At 37.0% G+C, this 19,338-nt stretch overlaps 1 protein-coding gene across 1 annotated transcript in view; it reads right to left on the bottom strand.

Annotated features, from left to right (window-relative positions):
• Positions 1-16,800, bottom strand: part of LOC105055499 (heat stress transcription factor A-2b) — a 58,697-nt gene extending 41,897 nt beyond the window's left edge. Inside the window, exon 1 of the mRNA XM_010937344.4 lies at positions 15,734-16,800. Coding sequence (XP_010935646.1) covers positions 15,734-16,033 — 300 coding nt within the window. The 5' untranslated portion in view covers positions 16,034-16,800. The remainder of the gene's footprint in view (positions 1-15,733) is intronic.
• Positions 16,801-19,338: the final 2,538 nt, after the last annotated feature.

Here is a 19,338-nt window from a genome sequence, read left to right as displayed (position 1 = left end):
CGAAGGCATTGACTATCAGGATACTTTCTCATCCGTAGCCATGCTAAAATCCATCTGCACATTGCTTGCTGTTGCAGCCTATTTTGATTATGAAATATGGCAGATGGACATGAATACGGCGTTCTTAAATGGACATCTTGAGGAAGATATCTATATGGAATAGCCACTTGGTTTCACATCCAGTGATGATGATCACAAGGTCTGCAAGCTGCAAAGGTCCATTTATGGACTTAAGCAAGCATCTCAGAGCTGGAATACTCGTTTCAATGATGTGATCAACATGTTTGGTTTCATCAAGAATTAGGAGGAACCATGTGTGTTCAAAAAGATCAGTGGGAGTGTGGTTGTCTTCCTCATATTGTACATAGATGACATCCTCCTAATTGAGAATGACATTTCCATGTTGACCTCAGTCAAAGTATGGTTGTCTAAGGAGTTCTCTATGAAAGATCTAGAAGAGGCATCCTTTATACTGGGTATTAAGGTCTATAGAGATAGACCAAATAGGATGCTCGGATTTTCACAGAAGATGTACATAGAGGAGGTGCTAAAAAAGTTTAGCATGAAAAACTCCAAAAGAGGTTTAGTACCTTTTAGACATGGTATTCATCTCTCCAAGAAGATGTGCCCTAGCACACCTGAGGAGATTGAACGCATGAGCAAGATCCCTTATGCTTCGGTAATAGGGAGCCTCATGTATGCCATGCTATGTACACGATCTAATATAGCCCATGCTGTGAGTGTCACAAGCAGATATCAGTCGAATCCAGACGAAGAGCACTGGACTTCTGTGAAATGTATCCTTAAGTACTTGAAAAGGACTCAAGATATGTTTCTAGTCTTTGGGAATAGAGAACTCCAGATTCAGGGATATACAGACTCAGACTTTATGTCTGATATAGATGATCGAAAGTCGACATCTGGGAGTCTGTTCATTTGCAATGGTGGTGCAGTCAGCTGGAAGAGTTTCAAGCAGATGGTGATTGCTAATTCCACCATGGAGGCAGAGTATATTGCTGCATCGGAAGCTGCGAAGGAGACATTCTAGTACAAGAAATTTGCTGCGGAGCTTGGAGTGATGTCATCGAATGCCATCCCCCTTTACTGCGATAATAATGGTGCCATAGCCCTAGCTAAGGAGCCAAGATCTCACCAGAAGTCCAAGCACATTGAGCGATGATTCTATTTGATCCGTGATTACCTCGAAAAGGATTATGTCGAGGTCAAAAGAGTCGACTCCATAAACAATGTGGCAGACCCGCTGACTAAGCCATTGGGCCAGCAAAAGATCGAAGCCCACCTTGAGAAGATGGGACTTAGATATGTAGCCAATTGGCATTAGGTCAAGTGGGAGTTTGTTAGATGTGTGCCCTAGATGCCAGATTGGCTGACACATTTCTGTACAAATCTAAGGACAAATTTATAATTTTGACTATAAATCAATAAATGGATTATTCTTCTATCACATTGTGTACATTGTGTCTGTGATACATCCTTTGAGTTAGTAGGAATGTCAATTCATATTTTCAAGAGTTGAAAATTTAAGGATGAATTTACATAACTAACTCATAAACAGCTCCTGACCATAGGATCATCACGAGGATGGTGATCGATCTGGAAGGTTGGTGTACGATTGCTTCCTTAGGATAGATGTGTCGTGAGTGTGGAGATACTGGAGCGAGAGTATAGGTATTCATTGAGAACGAGAGTACTAAGCGTGACCATATCGAGTAGTCATAAGGAAGTCTACCTTCTCGTCGATGACTAGCTCGATGTTACAGTTGTGTGTCTAGTTCTTTAAGTTGAGGTGCATCGACAGTTCACTTTGAGTGTGTTATAGTTTGACTACACTATAACTCGATCTCCTAGCCATTCGAAATTTTGAGGTGTATGTTGGCTGTACCATATTCATTGTAGGAATTAGGTCGCACCAAGATGGGATCTATCAATCTTGATAGATGAGAGGAGTAGTCCTATGATGATCGAAAGATTGAGTCCTTAAGCCCATGGCCATGGCAGAGTGAAATAATGAAAAAAGAGTTTTTCATTGGAGTTTCACATCGGACTGGGATCGATCGATTGATTCATATGACCGATGTTGGGTTTAACGAGTTTACCTTAACCCTAATTCAGTCGAAACTTATGATAGAGGAATTCAATCACATAGGTAGCTACATCGAGAGGTTTATCTTCAGTTCTGATGGGTTGCCACCACATACTACTAGGTGTCACTGATGGATTTTGGAAGTAATTAGAATGATATTGATGATCGATCATTCTAATTGTCTGAATCAGAAGAGTTCTGGTCCATCGAAAGGAGTTTCGATGATGTTGATGATGAGATCACGACATGTCTCATTACCATACAGAATTGAACCTAACTGGGTCACACAAACAAGGGTTAGGGTCTGGATGTCATCAATTGGGCTAACCCAATTGATTTGGATAAGATCCAATTAGGTTCAAGAAAATCGTGCTAGCACACGATTGAGCCTAACTTTCTCCTCGTGTAATCTTTTCTATCTCGACTGAGTCAAATATGATTTGACTCACCCAGAAAAGCTTGAGAAAGTTTTTTTTAGTCTAAATAAAGCTTGTCCAGCTCAGAAAAGGCTTGTCTTAATTCATGAGATGAATTTAAGATAAGCACCTGCTAATTTCTGTCACCTACCAATTTCATTTTAGGACATCTGTCAAATGTTGACATATGGGTCTTAAACTGAATAGAGCTAATTGAAAGATTTTTGTAGAGTGTCCACATGCTAAAACCACATTGAATTGGATGCTATAATCAGATTATGGTGTGAGCCCAATTGGATTAAAGTGGGCACCCCAAATGGATAAGGATGAAGAGTCCTGTTGCTCCTAGATTGATTTTGATGATTACAAAGCAGATTGAAGGGATACAAATAATTTTAAAATGAAAAAGTCCTTATGCTCTTCAAGGACAAAATCATAATTTACTAAAATCCTAATTTGATAGTACCATTTGGTAGAACAAATGATTTGAAATCTATTGGTGAAAATTTCATTGTGTTTGGACTTATATTTTTGAAGTTATGAAGGTTTGAAGTGCATGAGTCGACTCATGAGTCAACTCATGGCACTGTGAGCTGATTGGCACGCAAAAATTCTCCTTGGCACGCTAGTTTTCTGGCTTGGCACGACCTGTGAGTCGACTCATGAGTCGACCCACAAGGCATGAGTCGACTCATGAGTCGACCCCTGCTAATTTGAGCCAAGAATTTCCAAAAATGCATTCTCTGATTTTTGCAACAGAGGTCGACTCATGAGTTGACCCCTGAAGCATGAGTCGACTCATGAGTCGACCCCTGCGATGGGAAATGTCAGCAACGGCTATTTTTTGCCCATTTTAATTGCCTTTTATGCTTCCTAAAATTGCTCTAACGGCTCTTTATCTGCCTAAATTGTTTTCTCTTGCTTCTAATGTCATAAAATGCTTTAAATGGTGAAAGAAATTGCAGATTAAATAGCAGATCAAACTGAAATCAAAAGATGAGAAAAACAGAAGAAGGATCCAAAATCTGCACGAAAAAGCCTGAGATCAACGAAATATCCAAAAAGAAAAAGAGAGAGGATCCACAATATACAAGAGAGATTGTGAAAGAGAAAAGCAAGAGCATTCAAGAGGATCTTTCAAGCCTATTGTTCAACCTTGATCTAGAGATCTTTCAAAGCTTCAAGAGATCTTCAATCAACAATCAACCTCTTCTCAAGCATTCGTTCAAGCATTCATCCACTTTGAGAAAATCCGAAAAGGGGTTCTTCATTTGAGTAAAGTTTTTATTGTTATATTCGCTCATTTAAAGGAGCTGTTATTGTATTAATCTGTGCTCAAAATTTTCTAACTCTTTGTGAGTTTTTGTTCTTATTTTTGGAGGATTTCCAAAACAAGGAAAGGTTGATCCGAACCTGAAATCGGAGTATTTTGGGTTTACTTGTACCCGGAAACAAGTGATCTAGCTTGGGATAGCTAGTGTCGGAGTTTCCGACGTTTTGTATTCGGTTGAATACAAGTATAGTGGATTGAAATTCCCAAGTAGGAGCTTGGGGAGTGGATGTAGGTGCAAGGTTGGCACCGAACCACTATAAATCCTTGTGTTTGTGGTGTGCTTTATCGCTTACTTATTTCTTTATTATATCCTTGCAATTCTGCTTCAGGTAATTAATATTGAATTAAATCTTTGTCTTGTTCATCATATGTATAAATTAGTCTAAATTTTTAGAAACCCAATTCACCCCCCCCCTCTTGGGTTGCATAGCTGGGCAACAAGTGGTATCAGAGCCGGTGCTCTAGCCCTTCTTTGATCTAACAATCAAAGAGCCAAAGATCTATGGCAACCCATGTCGGTACTTCTCTAGCCGAGGGGCAATCTACAAACCGACCTCCACTTTTCAATGGGTCTAATTACACCTATTGGAAAGCTCGGATGAAGATATTCATACAAGCACTCGACTATGATATGTGGAGTATCATAGTGAACGGTCCTCACACACCCACCAAGATTATAGATGGTGAGGAGTCAACCAAACCCGAAAAGAATGGGATGAGGTTGACAAGAAATTGGCACAATTAAATGCCAAAGCCATGAATGTTCTTTATTGTGCACTAGATGCTAGTGAATTCAATCGCATTTCTACTTGTGCATCTGCTAAAGAAATATGGGATAGGTTAGAAGTAACTCATGAGGGAACAAATCAAGTAAAAGAGTCTAAAATAAACATGCTTGTACATAAATATGAATTGTTCAAAATAGAGCATGATGAGTCCATAACTGCCATGTTTACTCGTTTTACTGATATAATTAATGGTTTGAAGAGTCTTGGCAAATCTTATACTAACAGTGAACTTGTAAGAAGATTCTCAGGTCACTGCCAAGAACTTGGGAAGCCAAGTGACTGCCATCCAAGAAGCAAAGGACTTGAACACTCTACCTCTAGAAGAGCTTCTTGGATCCTTGATGACTCATGAACTTAGCATGAAGCAACATCAAGAGATGAAGTCAAAAAGAAAAGAACCATTGCCCTCAAATCCACAACTTCGCCTGATTATGAAACGGATGAATCTGAAGATGAAGAACAGGATGAAGAGATGGCACTCATCACCCGAAAATTTAAGAAGTTTCTAAGAAAAAGGAAACAGGGGATGAGAAAGAAATTCACAAAAGGGGAACAAAGCAAAGAAAAAGAGAAAGATCAACCCCTTACATGCTACGAGTGCAAGAAGCCGGGACATTTCAGATCCGAATGTCCACAACTGAAAAAAGGTCTCAAAAAGTTCAAAAAGAAGGCAATGATGGCGACTTGGAGTGCGAGTGATGACTCAAGCTCCGACGAGGAAACCTCAACAGAACAAGCCAATCTGTGTCTGATGGCACATGAAAATGAGGTAACTTCTGAATCCACTAGTGAATTCACATTTGAAGAATTGCATGAAGCATTCTATGACTCAATTGATGAATTAAAGAAACTAGGGAAGAAAAACAAAGAACTGAAATTGGAAAATCAGTCCTTAGTGAAACAAGCTGAAATTCTTTCAATTGAAAAACTCACCTTGAGTCAAGAAAATCAAAACTTAAAGGATGAAATTAACAAGCTGAAATCTATAATAGATAAGTTCACCTTAAGTTCAAACAAACTAAATATGATCCTTGAAAATCAGAAAGCTATATATGATAAGGCTGGACTTGGCTATAAACCTCTGAAGAAATAAAAGTTTCTGAAGGATATTTATGTAAATTATTAGGTAACAAGTCTACAAATATTACTTGTTTCAAATGTGGTAGAATAGGACATAAATCATACACATGCCTTAAATCTACCAATACAACTATAAAGAAAATATGGGTTCCAAAAGGAACCATTCTGACTAACCCAAAAGGACCCAAGAAAGCTTGGGTACCTAAGACAGAGATTGACCTTTGCTTGCAGGTGTGTCTAGCATCCCAAGAAGGAAACAGGAAATGGTATCTTGACAGTGGATGCTCGAGACACATGACTGGTGATGAATCACAATTCATCACGCTTGATGCTAAGGATGGAGGGATGGTCACCTTTGGAGATAATGGCAAAGGAAAGATCATCGGGATAGGTAATATTGGTATCACTCCCTCCAAATACATTGAGAATGTTTTACTAGTTAAAGGTTTAAAGCATAACTTACTTAGCATTAGTCAATTCTGTGATAAAGGGTATAAAGTAGTTTTTGAATCATCTGTTTGCATTGTGACTAGTCCTATTAACGATGGCATTAAATTTATAGGACATAGGCATGGCAATGTTTATATGATAGATTTGAATGACTTAGCTAAATTAGACATGCAATGCCTAGTATCCTTGAATGTTAAAATCAATGAGACTAGTTGGCTGTGGCATCGTAGACTTGCACATATCAGCATGCATTCTCTTTCAAAATTAATTAAGAAAGATTTAGTTCTCGGTTTGCCAAAACTGAATTTTGAAAATGATAGAATCTGTGATGCATGCCAATTAGGTAAACAAACTAGAGTATCATTTAAATCCAAAAACACTGTTTCAACTTCTAGACCATCAGAGCTCTTACATATGGACTTATTTGGACCAACAAGAACCACTAGTCTAGGAGGAAAACGATATGGCTTTGTAATTATAGATGATTATTCTCGTTTTACTTGGGTTTTCTTTTTGGCTCACAAAAATGAAACTTTTCATATTTTCACTAAATTTCATCGAAAAGTCTCTAATGAAAAAGGATTTTCAATTCAAAATATTAGAAGTGATCATGGAACTGAATTTGAAAATCATGACTTTGAAAATTTTTGTGATGAAAATGGAATAGGCCATAACTTCTCTGCTCCTAGGACACCCCAACAGAATGGGGTAGTTGAAAGGAAAAACAGAACCTTAGAAGAAATGGCCCGTACCATGCTTTGTGAAAGCAACCTTCCAAGATATTTTTGGGCGGAAGCAATTAACACAGCATGTTACATTTTAAATCGTGCTTTAATTAGACAATTTTTAAAGAAAACCCCCTATGAACTTTGGAAAGGAAGAAAACCAAATATTGCATATTTTCATGTTTTTGGTTGCCGATGTTTTGTATTAAATAATGGAAAAGAAAAACTTGGTAAATTTGATGCAAAATCAGATGAAGCAATCTTTTTAGGTTACTCCTCCACTAGTAAAGCATTTAGAGTTTTCAACAAAAGAACTTTAGTAGTTGAGGAGTCCATACATGTTGTTTTTGATGAATCTAACGACTTCCTTCAAGGAAGAATGAGGGTGTTGATGATGCAGAGCCACTAATAGAAGGTATGAAGGAGATCACTCTGAAAGACTCAGCAACTCCAGAAGACAAGGATCAAGAAGATAAACAAGATGAGAGAAGTGAAGAAATTCAAGAACAACCTCAAGGTACAAATGACCTATCCAAGGAATGGAGGTATGTTCACAACCACCCTAAGGAGTTAATTATCGGTGATCCTATGCATGAGGTAAAAACACGTTCTTCACTTAGAGATGTACTTAATCATTGTGCTTTTGTATCTCAACTTGAACCTAAAACTTTTGAAGAAGCTGAAAATGATCATAACTGGATTAATGCTATGCAAGAGGAACTTAATCAATTTGAAAGAAATAATGTTTGGACCTTAGTATCAAGACCTAAAGATTATTTAATAATTGGCACAAAATGGGTCTTTAGAAACAAATTAGATGAGCATGGAAATGTAATTAGAAATAAAGCAAGACTGGTTGCTAAGGGATATAATCAAGAAGAAGGAATTGATTTTGATGAAACCTTTGCACCTGTTGCTAGATTAGAAGCTATTAGACTTCTACTTGCATATGCTTGCTTTATGAATTTCAAGTTATTTCAAATGGATGTTAAAAGTGCATTTTTAAATGGATATATCTCTGAAGAAGTATATGTAGAACAACCCCCTGGATTTGAAAATCATGCTTTTCCTAATCATGTCTTTAGATTAAATAAAGCTTTATATGGATTAAAACAAGCACCTAGAGCATGGTATGAAAGGCTAAGCAAATTTCTACTAAATAATGGTTTTTCAAGAGGCAATGTAGATACAACCCTATTTATTAAAAGAAATCAAAATGATATGCTAATTATACAAATTTATGTTGATGACATAATTTTTGGGTCTACTAATGAATCCCTTTGTCAAGACTTCGCTAAGCTTATGCAGGGGGAGTTCGAGATGAGCATGATGGGAGAACTCACCTTCTTCCTCGGACTCCAAATCAAACAATCAAAAGAGCGAATCTCCATCACCCAAAGCAAGTACACCAAGGAACTACTCAAAAGATTTGGAATGGAGAACTGCAAACCAATTGGCACACCAATGAGTCCCTCATGTAAGCTTGACAAGGATGATGAGGGTAAAAGCGTAGACTTAAAATACTATAGAGGTATGATTGGCTCATTATTATATCTAACTGCAAGTAGGCCTGATATCATGTTTAGTGTTTGCTTATGTGCTAGATATCAATCTAATCCTAAAGAATCTCATTTGAATGCTGTTAAAAGAATCCTTAGATACTTAAATGGTACTCAAACTCTAGGGTTATGGTACTCTAAGGACTCACAAATTAATTTATTAGGATATTCAGATGCTGATTTTGCTGGATGTAAATTAGATAGAAAAAGCACAAGTGGAACTTGCCAATTTCTTGGAGTTAACCTAATCTCATGGTTTAGCAAGAAACAAAATTTGGTGGCACTGTCTACGGCTGAGGCCGAATACATTGCAGCCGGAAGTTGTTGTGCTCAAATCTTGTGGATTAAGCAACAACTCGAAGACTTTGGAATCAAACTTAATGAAACACCAATAAGATGTGACAACACAAGTGCCATAAATCTATCTAAAAATCCAATTCAACACTCAAGATCCAAACATATTGAAATAAGACATCATTTCATAAGAGAACATGTTCAAAACAAAAATATAATTCTTGAATATATTTGCACTGAGAATCAATTAGCTGATATCTTTACAAAGGCCCTTAGTGAGGATAGATTCTGTGAAATTAGGAGAAATCTAGAAATTCTAGATCCATTTGCCTAAAATTTCTCAATTTCCAAAGAATTGATTAGAGCTCAAGTTTCAACATCTATCTTGGTCCCAAAAGCTCAAATTTATCATTCTAAAAACTTATCATTGAGCAAAATTCCTTCACTCAAAATTTCAAATTTTTCTGGAATTTATTCACATTTTTCCTGACTTTCTGAACTTCATGAGTCGACCCCCATGAGTCGACTCAATGGCAAACTTGTAAATCCTACCAACTTTCAACGGGTTCATTGTTTTTATAAGGGTTACTGTTTGTGAGACGACTCATCTTCCCATCGTTCTTCTTCCAAAAGCCGTCTTCTCCAACTCTTCTTGCTCCAAATCCAAGGATTAATTTCGAGGCAATTCTTCCTCCTCCTCTCCACCAAAAATCGCCTCCTTCAAAAGGATTTTCTGTGCTTTCTCGCTTTGCTTGGCGCGGTTGGAACGTGCCCTAGCACTTTACTGAACTTCCAAAATCCACTTCTTTTCTCCACCAAAATCCTTCGTCACTCTCTTGTGATCCCTCCTCCACTCAATTCAAGTCTTCTTGTCTGCTACTTTAGTGGATATGGCTCCAAAGATGAAGCTTCCCCAAAGAAGGAAATCAATCCGTGAGCCTGAAGAAATTGTCCGAAAGAAAAGGCATGCTCAGTCTTCAACTGCTCCCACTCCAGTTTCAGTACCTACTCAAGGTCCCTCTCAATCCTCCATAAGCCCCAGTGTGAATCCTCTTTCTGATAGAAAAGTAGAAACCGGAAAAAATATAGATTTTCGGTTCTTTGAGAAAGAAGGTTTTACTTTTGCAAGTAAAATTAAAAACCAAGGATGGGAACTCTATTGCTCTCTTAAGGAAGTCACCTATGTTGACCTAGTTAGAGAATTCTACCAGAATCTACATTATGGAAACGGGTCAGTGACTTCAACTGTAAAGGGAATTGATATCTGCTTGGATTCTAGGATATTGGGAGAAATACTTCAGTTGCCTAGTGAAGGATACTCATATATGGAACTCCCAATTAAAGAAGAGGGGATCAGAATTATCTCAGGAGAAACTTATTCAGGAAGTTTAAACAAGTTAGAAGCAAAGATTTTGTCCATTGAGATGAGGGTGCTGCATCAGATAGTTTCAAAGCTCTTCTTTCCTAGGAGTGGTAGACATGACTTACTTTCCAGCAGAGATGTATGTGTCATGTTTCATGTCATCACTCAGACCCCCCTGAACCTCCCTGCACTTATGATAGAGGCCATGAGAGAAACTTTGAACAGATCCAAGGCACACTTGCCTTATGGTATGGCCCTTACTAGAGTATTTAGGAGGTTTGGAGTTAGTTGTGAGGGGGAGGCTGCTACTAAGCTCTCTCATGTGGATACTTTCAACCAACACACCCTGCACCGAATGGGATTTGCAAAGACTGATGGTGGTTGGATCAAGGGATCTGAGGAGAGAGTTGAGGAAAGAACTGAAGAGAGAACTGAAGAGAAAGCTGAAGTCAGAACTGAAGGCAGAGTAGAAGAAGAAGATCCATCATCTCCTGTCCATGACTTCAGGGCAGCATCACCACATATCCAGTTCATTCCTGATACTGAGGCTGGCCCTTCAGAGTTTACTAGGATGCCCACACCAGTGTATCAGCCAGAGAGCAGAGCACCTCATTCAGAGTTCAGACTGGCTGACGATCAGATCGAGCATATTTCACAGCGTGTGGCTTCTTTGCTGTCTAGCCAGTGGAGTAGTACTTCTTTTGCACCTGGAGCCACCTCTTCTGATCAGACCATTACTCCCCACATCTCCACTGTATTTCAGATGATTTCAGATCAGTCCATCAGGATACAGCAACTTGAAGACACAGTCTGGAGATTGACTGGCAGAGTTCTAGACTTGCAGGGACAAGTCCTTGCTTTGGCCCATCCCCAGCCACAGGAGTCTACTATTGAGGTCACAGACCTCACTGCAGAGGCTGGCAGGCTCAGAGGAGCACTAAAAGGTGGATATGAATTACTGAGGAAAGAGATCCGAGGATCGAGTGAGCATGCTACCACTCAGTTCACTGCTCTACTTCAATCTGTTTCCAGAGCACTGAACGTACTTGATTCTATTAGACTCACCCTTTCTGTTCAGTCCCTAGCATCTCAGCGTTCTCAGCCTCCCAGTTCATCTCGTTCTCCTGCTCGTGGCAGAGGCAGACGGGGTAGAGGACGCACTTCTGATCCAACATCTCCTCACCCTATCTCTGATGACTCCGATCATTGACTTATCTTGATCATTACTAGATCCTAGGTGTTAGTATCTTGTTCTAGGATCTATACCTTGGGGCCATGTATTGACAATTAGCTGGTTGATTTTTATAATATGAACTATGTATTGAAACAATTATGATATTAATGGAATCATCTTTTACCTATATTTCTACCTTTTGTAATAATATTGATCATATTTTGGTTATATATATTCTCCTTGTTGAAATATTGTCTTCTCTTTGTTGTTGTTTGCTGTTGATAATTGCTATATTAAGGGGGAGCAAACATCTGTGATATACTCTAAAAGGGGAGAAATTAAAGAATATTTCTGAAAAAGGAAAAGTTAACCATGTCTGATGATGTCAAAAAGGGGGAGAAAGTAAAAAATTAAACAAAAAGCAAGCAACTCATTAAAAGCAAAACCCTAAATTATGAAAGAAAAAGGCCTAAATTATGAAAGAAAAAGGGGGAGAAATTAAACAAAAAGCAACTCATCAAAGGCAAAACCCCAAAAGCAAAATTACAAATTATGAGAAATTTGGCATCAAACAGAAATTAAACAAAAAGCAATTCAATTATTGAGAAATTAAACAAAAAGCAACCCATCAAAAGCAAAATTACAAATTATGAGAAATTAATTGAAGAATTTAAAGAACAATACCAAAAGTACAATGCTAAGTACAATGCAATTATGTAACTTTTAAATTACTTCTTTACATATGCTCTGATTTACTTTAAAAATTTAAATATGCTCTGATATATTTCAAAATTCAGACTTGCTCTGATACATCTTTTGAAATTTACCTTGATACATCTTAAGAAATTTAACTTACTCTGATACTCCCTAAAATTTCTTTTAACTTGCTCTGATACATTATAAAATTTGCTCTGATACAGTGTGAAATTTTCTCTGATACATTATAAAATTTGCTCTGATACAGTGTGAAATTTTTTCTGTTATATTATAACATTTACTCTGATACATTGTAAAATCTTTTCGGATAACATTGTAAAAATTATTTTTTCTTGCTCTGATATATTGAAAAATTTATTTTTCTCTCTTGCTCTGATATATCTTAAACTCAAAATGATCTAATACTCTTTTCAAATGTTTATGAAAATGGACAAACTATTTTTGCATATGACCATTTATATCACATGCCAAAAGAATCATATTTTTCAAGCATATACACCTATAGTGCATTCTTTTGAAATTAATGCATTCACATAAATGCTTTTGTTCAAGTGTTTTGTCATCATCAAAAAGGGGGAGATTGTTGCTCCTAGATTGATTTTGATGATTACAAAGCAGATTGAAGGGATATAAATAATTTTAAAATGAAAAAGTCCTTATGCTCTTCAAGGGCAAAATCGTAATTTCACTAAAATCCTGATTTGATAGTACCATTTGGTAGAACAAATGATTTGAAATCTATTGGTGAAAATTTCATTGTGTTTGGACTTATATTTTTGAAGTTATGAAGGTTTGAAGTGCATGAGTCGACTCATGAGTCCACTCATGGCACTGTGAGCTGATTGGCACGCAAAAATTCTCCTTGGCACGCTAGTTTTCTGGCTTGGCACGACCTATGAGTCGACTCATGAGTCGACCCACAAGGCATGAGTCGACTCATGAGTCGACCCCTGCTAATTTGAGCCAAGAATTTCCAGAAACGCATTCTCTGATTTTTGCAACAGAGGTCGACTCATGAGTCGACCCCTGAAGCATGAGTCGACTCATTAGTCGACCCCTGCAACGGAAAATGTCAGTAACGGCTATTTTTTTGCTCGTTTTAATTGTCTTTTATGCTTCCTAAAAATCCTCTAACGGCTCTTTATCTGCCTAAATTGTTTTCTCTTGCTTCTAATGTCATAAAATGCTTTAAATGGTGAAAGAAATTGCAGATTAAATAGCAGATCAAACGTGAAATCAAAAGATGAGAAAAACAAAAGAGAGGATCCGAAATCTGTACGAAAAAGCCTGAGATCAACGAAATATCCAAAAAGAAAAAGAGAGAGGATCCACAATATACAAGAGAGATTGTGAAAGAGAAAAGCAAGAGCATTCAAGAGGATCTTTCAAGCCTATTGTTCAAACTTGATCTAGAGATCTTTCAAAGCTTTCAAGAGATCTTCAATCAACAATCAACATCTTCTCAAGCATTCGTTCAAGCATTCATCCACTTTGAGAAAATCCGAAAAGGGGTTCTTCATTTGAGTAAAGTTTTTATTATTATATTCGCTCATTTAAAGGAGCTGTTATTGTATTAATCTGTGCTCAAAATTTTCTAACTCTTTGTGAGTTTTTGTTCTTGTTTTTGGAGGATTTCCAAAACAAGGAAAGGTTGATCCGAACCTGAAATCGGAGTGTTTTGGGTTTACTTGTACCCGGAAAACAAGTGATCTAGCTTGGGATAGCTAGTGTCGGAGTTTCCGACGTTTTGTATTCAGGTTGAATACAAGCATAGTGGATTGAAATTCCCAAGTAGGAGCTTGGGGAGTGGATATAGGTGCAAGGTTGGCACCGAACCACTATAAATCCTTGTGTTTGTGGTGTGCTTTATCACTTTACCTTATTTCTTTATTATATCCTTGCAATTCTGCTTCAGGTAATTAATATTGAATTAAAATCTTTGTCTTGTTCATCATATGTTATAAATTAAGTCTAAAATTTTAGAAACCCAATTCACCCCCCCCCTCTTGGGTTGCATAGCTGGGCAACAGATGAGAACTTATTGGCTCGCCTTCAAAACATCAACCTCTACTTTCACTTCCAAGTGGAGCAGCAAGTGACTGGCATCTTCTTCAATTTCTTTTGCTTTAACGGGACTACCGATGTCTGGAGAATCAAAGCTTTGGAGGATTCTGGAGGTTGGTTCGAACAAACAACAGTAGAAGATATGGATATTGTGGTTCATGCCCACCTTAATGGTTGAAAATTCATCTTCTTGAATGATGTCAAGGTACTTAAAAATGTTTTAAGCTATAATTCTCATGTTTTAGTTCCACTTTTGTATGCACTTCGGTTAATGCTAGAGACCTTTCTGCAAGTCCTCCAAACCCGCCGCCAACACCACCACCGAGCCTGCAATAGTGGTGAAACCACTTCTGTGAGATTTGAGACTGCAAGATCGGCAGCGAGGTGGTTGGTCTAACTGAGGAAGAAGTCGGAGAGGAGGGTGGAAAGGGGTTGGGGATGGGATCAGACCCAGCGGAGGACATCGAGCTAAGGAGGGAGAAGGCGCGGATGAGGGTGGTGGTTGATGCCTGGGGGTGGGGGGGGGATCACGTATGTGCTCGACACCAGTAGGGAGGGAAGGGTGGGCGAGGAGGGGAAGGGTGAGGGGGCAGACAGAGGGGATGGTGGTTGATGGAGTCAAGAAGAGAAAGGTTGGCCTAGGTGACGAGGATGGTGAGGGAGAAAGCGGCCCCTTAGCAAGGAGCGGGATGAGGATGAGGTATTTGAAGTCCTCAGCAACCACCTGAAAGGTCATTTTCATCATTTTGAAATTTTTTTCTAATATATTATTTGGGTCTAATGGTTTGACTAACATTTTGTTAAGTCATAGGTTAAAGTGTTAGATAAAAATAAACCTTAGGGAGGTAAGCGTATGTCTTTGAAACTATTGAGTGTAAATGTAATTTAACCCTAATCTCAAGGAGGGTTTTGTAATTTATTCAAAAAAAAAGAAAAAAAAAACAGAAATCTCATTCTCTTAAGCAAATGAACGCTCGCTGAATAGAAAATTCAGTTATTACACGGTGAAACCCAAATGAGGAAGGATCTTGAACAGTTGAATTAAAATGAAAAATGTGAATAGTGGAAGACTAGCTATTCAAAAGCACAAAGACAAACTGAAAACTTCACCACACACCCCTCAGTCACATTCATATGGCCGGATATTTCATTTGCAATGGTGTCCATCTTTCTGTACGTATTTTTCCTTCTTCCATCTTCTTAATACATTTTTTGGTTCATGAAAAAGACATACGTTATATTTTTTAAAATTTCAATTAGGACTCCCACCAAATGAAGTTTTATTGAAGAATAGTAGAAGAATTAGCACAGTCAATCCAACTTATATGATACCCTAGGCAATCAAATTACAAGCCAGGCTCACTACGACATTACTTTCATGTTTTGCCAATTCCTTCTTCCGTTTGCATAAATCCAAATTAAGAAAAAAAAATGAGAACATATGGATAAAAAACATTGTCACACTCTCCAATCCAGTAAAACCAAACAAAAATCATGACATCAACTCGACATTGCGTGTAAAATAATTAAATCATTCCTTCTAGCACACCTCACACTGATAAGCAAGTAAATAAAGAACATTTGAAATAGTAGCACCTAGCTAATAGCATCCAATGCAGTAGAGAGCCTAAAAGCAACTTGAATGACTTATATTGCAAATACTTACATATGTGTTCAGCTGCCTGACAAAGCTGGAGAAGTTGTTGTGCTTGAAGTATCTCGGAAGCAGAGATGTCGCGAAGGTGTGGGGATCCCAGACCACGAAGCTATTGTTCGTCTGGCTCCACGAGACCACCCGATCGGTAGTTGGGTCATCAACCATGTCATATGTCTTGGTGAGGAACGGCGGCGGCCCCGTATCATGCAGCCCCTCCATAGGGCTCGGAGGAGCAAATATGCTATCATCACAACCAGACGAACCCCCTCCTGGATACTCCTCTTTCGCTGGATTTAAGACCGGATTCATCAAAACAGTTGATATTCTGATCCAATCAAACAAATAAAGTTCGAATTTTGATATCAAGGAAGCGATCTAACTGGCGAAATGGAACTGGATTTCAGTGGAAATCTGGAATTAAAGCAAAGAACACAGAACAGAAGAAACAGCAACTTCGAAGAGGCTTCATGGACGGAGGAGAGATTACAATAGACAAAGTTGAAATTTTGATTCAACCAAACAGATAAATCTGGGATTTTGATTCCAGAAACGGGGTCTAGATGACGAGATAGAGCCGCGTTTCTACGGAAATTCGGAATTGGAGTCATTCCAGACCAGAGGAAACAATCATCATACCAGATCACAAGTAGAAACCGAGGGTCTAATTCCAAATCGAAGCCAAAGAGCACCAAGGAAGAAGAAACGGCAGCTGGGAGAGGAAGTCGAGGGGAGAAGAAAGCGGAAACCAACTACCACAACGGTAACAGCAGTTGTGATTGGAATGAGAGGGATCGCTGAAAGGGGGAACAGTGGAGCTGGGCGAAATATTCTACTTTGTGCGACTCCGAAGGGACTCGGATTGGGTCGAGGAGAGCCGTGACGAAGGAGAAGAACACGGATCGAGGGGCGTACGGCTGTAAAAGGGGCGGAGATGGGAGAAGGGAAACGGGAAGCGTCGCCGTTTCGTGATGGAAAGTTCCAGACCGGGCGTCGGCTTGCGGGGGCGGGCGGACGATGGAAGGTTCTGGAACCAGGGAAAGAAGGGTGAAGAAATGGGAAAGGAGAGGCTTGGGAAGGGGATCAGCTTGCCTCTTGTTTTTTTTTTTTTTTTCCTCCTTTTATGTTTGAGTAGCCTTCATCTTGGGAGGCCAGCGGTGCAAGGCCCACACTGCGACGCTTTGATGCTAGAATTTTGATTTTTAATATTCAAATAAATTAAGTGATATGAGATATCTATCTTCGTAAATAGTTTTTTTATATAAATTTGTATAGAATTCTAGTATCCTTCCATAGTTGTAAATAATTGGCGATATCGATTATAACTATGGTTATAATGGTTTTAGCTGCTCTCATTACATTATTAAGATAAATAATGTGAATGTAATATCAACTATAATTTATTATTTTTATTATTTTTTATAAAAATAAAGACATCATTAGTTTTATATTGATTGTGAGTCAAAAAGGATTCAGCATATATGAAAAGAGACCATCCATTTCGCGTCAGGTAATTTTTAAAAGACAATTACGAGGCTCATGAGCCAGAATGGATAATACTTCACGTATCAAGTCATGAACTTTTGACAGCAATAATAGTGCATCAGAAAAGAGACCATCTCTGTAATTATGGAGCTCCTCCTATCCGTACATCAGTCTATAGTAAAAAATAATGAGAATGACACATTCTGTCTGCACACATACTCTCTCTCCTTCCATCCCACGTGAGGTATTTTTGAAGAATAAAATTATGAGATTTATGGATCAAAATAGATAATACCTTATATGTCGAGTCATAAATTGACTGTTATTTTCGTCCTTACATTTTTCTATAGTACGATGTTTGCTTTAAGCCTCAATATCTCATTCAAAATTTTTTCTAATAATGATTGCACAGTCCAAAAGAATGTAAAAAACAACATCATTTTTTTTCCAATTATTATCTATTAGCCATTATTTTGTGACTATTTAAGCATTGGGAATTTAAAACTATTTTTTGAAATAAATAATGGCCGTTATATGGTTATATTGATCAATTGGTTTTCATGATGGTTTCTGTGTAACTTGATAGCAAATTATTTCAAGCAATGGCTCTATCATCAATATGCTTGTATGCAGTGTGGGCCACTCTCATTTCCCACCTTCACATTAGCATTCCTTATTTTTTTTGGGGTTAGGCACGTTAGCCTTCATTGTTTTTGGAGGTTGAAGAAAGCACATTAGCCTTCTTTGATACTCACATTTTCTATGTTGGGAGAGTTGTGGGGTTGTATGTTGATGACCTGCGGCACCTCTCTCTCTCTCTCTCTCTCACAGCATGGTCCCTGTGGATGCAGCGTGAATAACATCCACTATAAAATGGATAGCTGTGTAAAATGCAGACCATATGATGCATACCATATTGATAGTGCAATGGTCGTCTATTGGAGATAAAAGTGATATAAATAATATTCATCTGAATTTATTCTCGTATCAAAATCAATTTAGATATGAATAAAAACTTAAAAATTCGATTAATATTCATATTCATATTTATATCTACCAAAAGAAAAAAGATATGAATATGGATAGATAACTATCCGATCTGTATTCGAATATCTGAATTTATTTGTAACCATATATAATTTTATATAACACATTCGTTTTTAAGAAAAATATACAATCATATTAATATATTATTAATTTGATTTATCATCTTTTTAATAATATATTTGATTTTGTAGTCATAAAGTTTAATTATCCAACTTATATCCATAATTATATTCATACTTTCAGTATCCGAATTGTATTCATATCCATTTAAAATAAATAGAGTAAATTAGTGAAAACTTCCCGTTTGAGTTTAAACTTAAAAATAATTTTCCAGTTGAGTTTCACTTAAAAAACTGCTCCCCAATTGGCATAAATGACCAAATTATCCCTGCAGTTATAAACCAACACTAAAACAATACTGCGATATTAGAAAATAGTATCATCTTATTATAATATAATACTACTTTATTATAAAATAATACTGTCTCATTATGATGTAAAAGTATTACAAAACAGTACTTTCTTATTATAACACAGTACTATCTTATTATAAAATAGTACTACCTTATTGTAATATAACACTATTATAAAATAATATTATTTTATTATAAAATAGTACTACCATATTATAAAATAACACTGCGATATTAAAAAATAGTACTGTCTTATTATAAATTAATACTGCATTATGTATTATAAAATAATACTGCTATATTAAAAATAATATTATTTTATTATAAATTAGTATTGTATTATTATAAAATAATATTATTTTATTATAGAATTGTATGAAGATATAAAGATATAATGATCATTTCAACTAGAAATAAAAAATTATTTTTAATTTATGTTTGAAATAGAAAATTATTTTTAATTTAAATTTAAATTTAAATAAAAATTTATTTTTAATTTAAAATATAAAATAAAATTTTTTATCTAATTTATTAAAATAAATATAACTATAAATTTTTATATTTAAATAATATTTATATCCATATCTATATTCGTCGGATAAAACACCTGTGGATACGGATACGCTAGTTTCAGTCCTACCGTCCATCCTATCGTTCACAATACACCCAATG

The sequence above is a fragment of the Elaeis guineensis genome, chromosome 2 (genome assembly GCF_000442705.2).
Source record: "Elaeis guineensis isolate ETL-2024a chromosome 2, EG11, whole genome shotgun sequence".
Taxonomy (NCBI): domain Eukaryota; kingdom Viridiplantae; phylum Streptophyta; class Magnoliopsida; order Arecales; family Arecaceae; genus Elaeis; species Elaeis guineensis.
The sequence above is the reverse complement of the archived record's forward strand: the minus strand, read 5'-3'. Positions and strand labels throughout refer to the sequence as shown.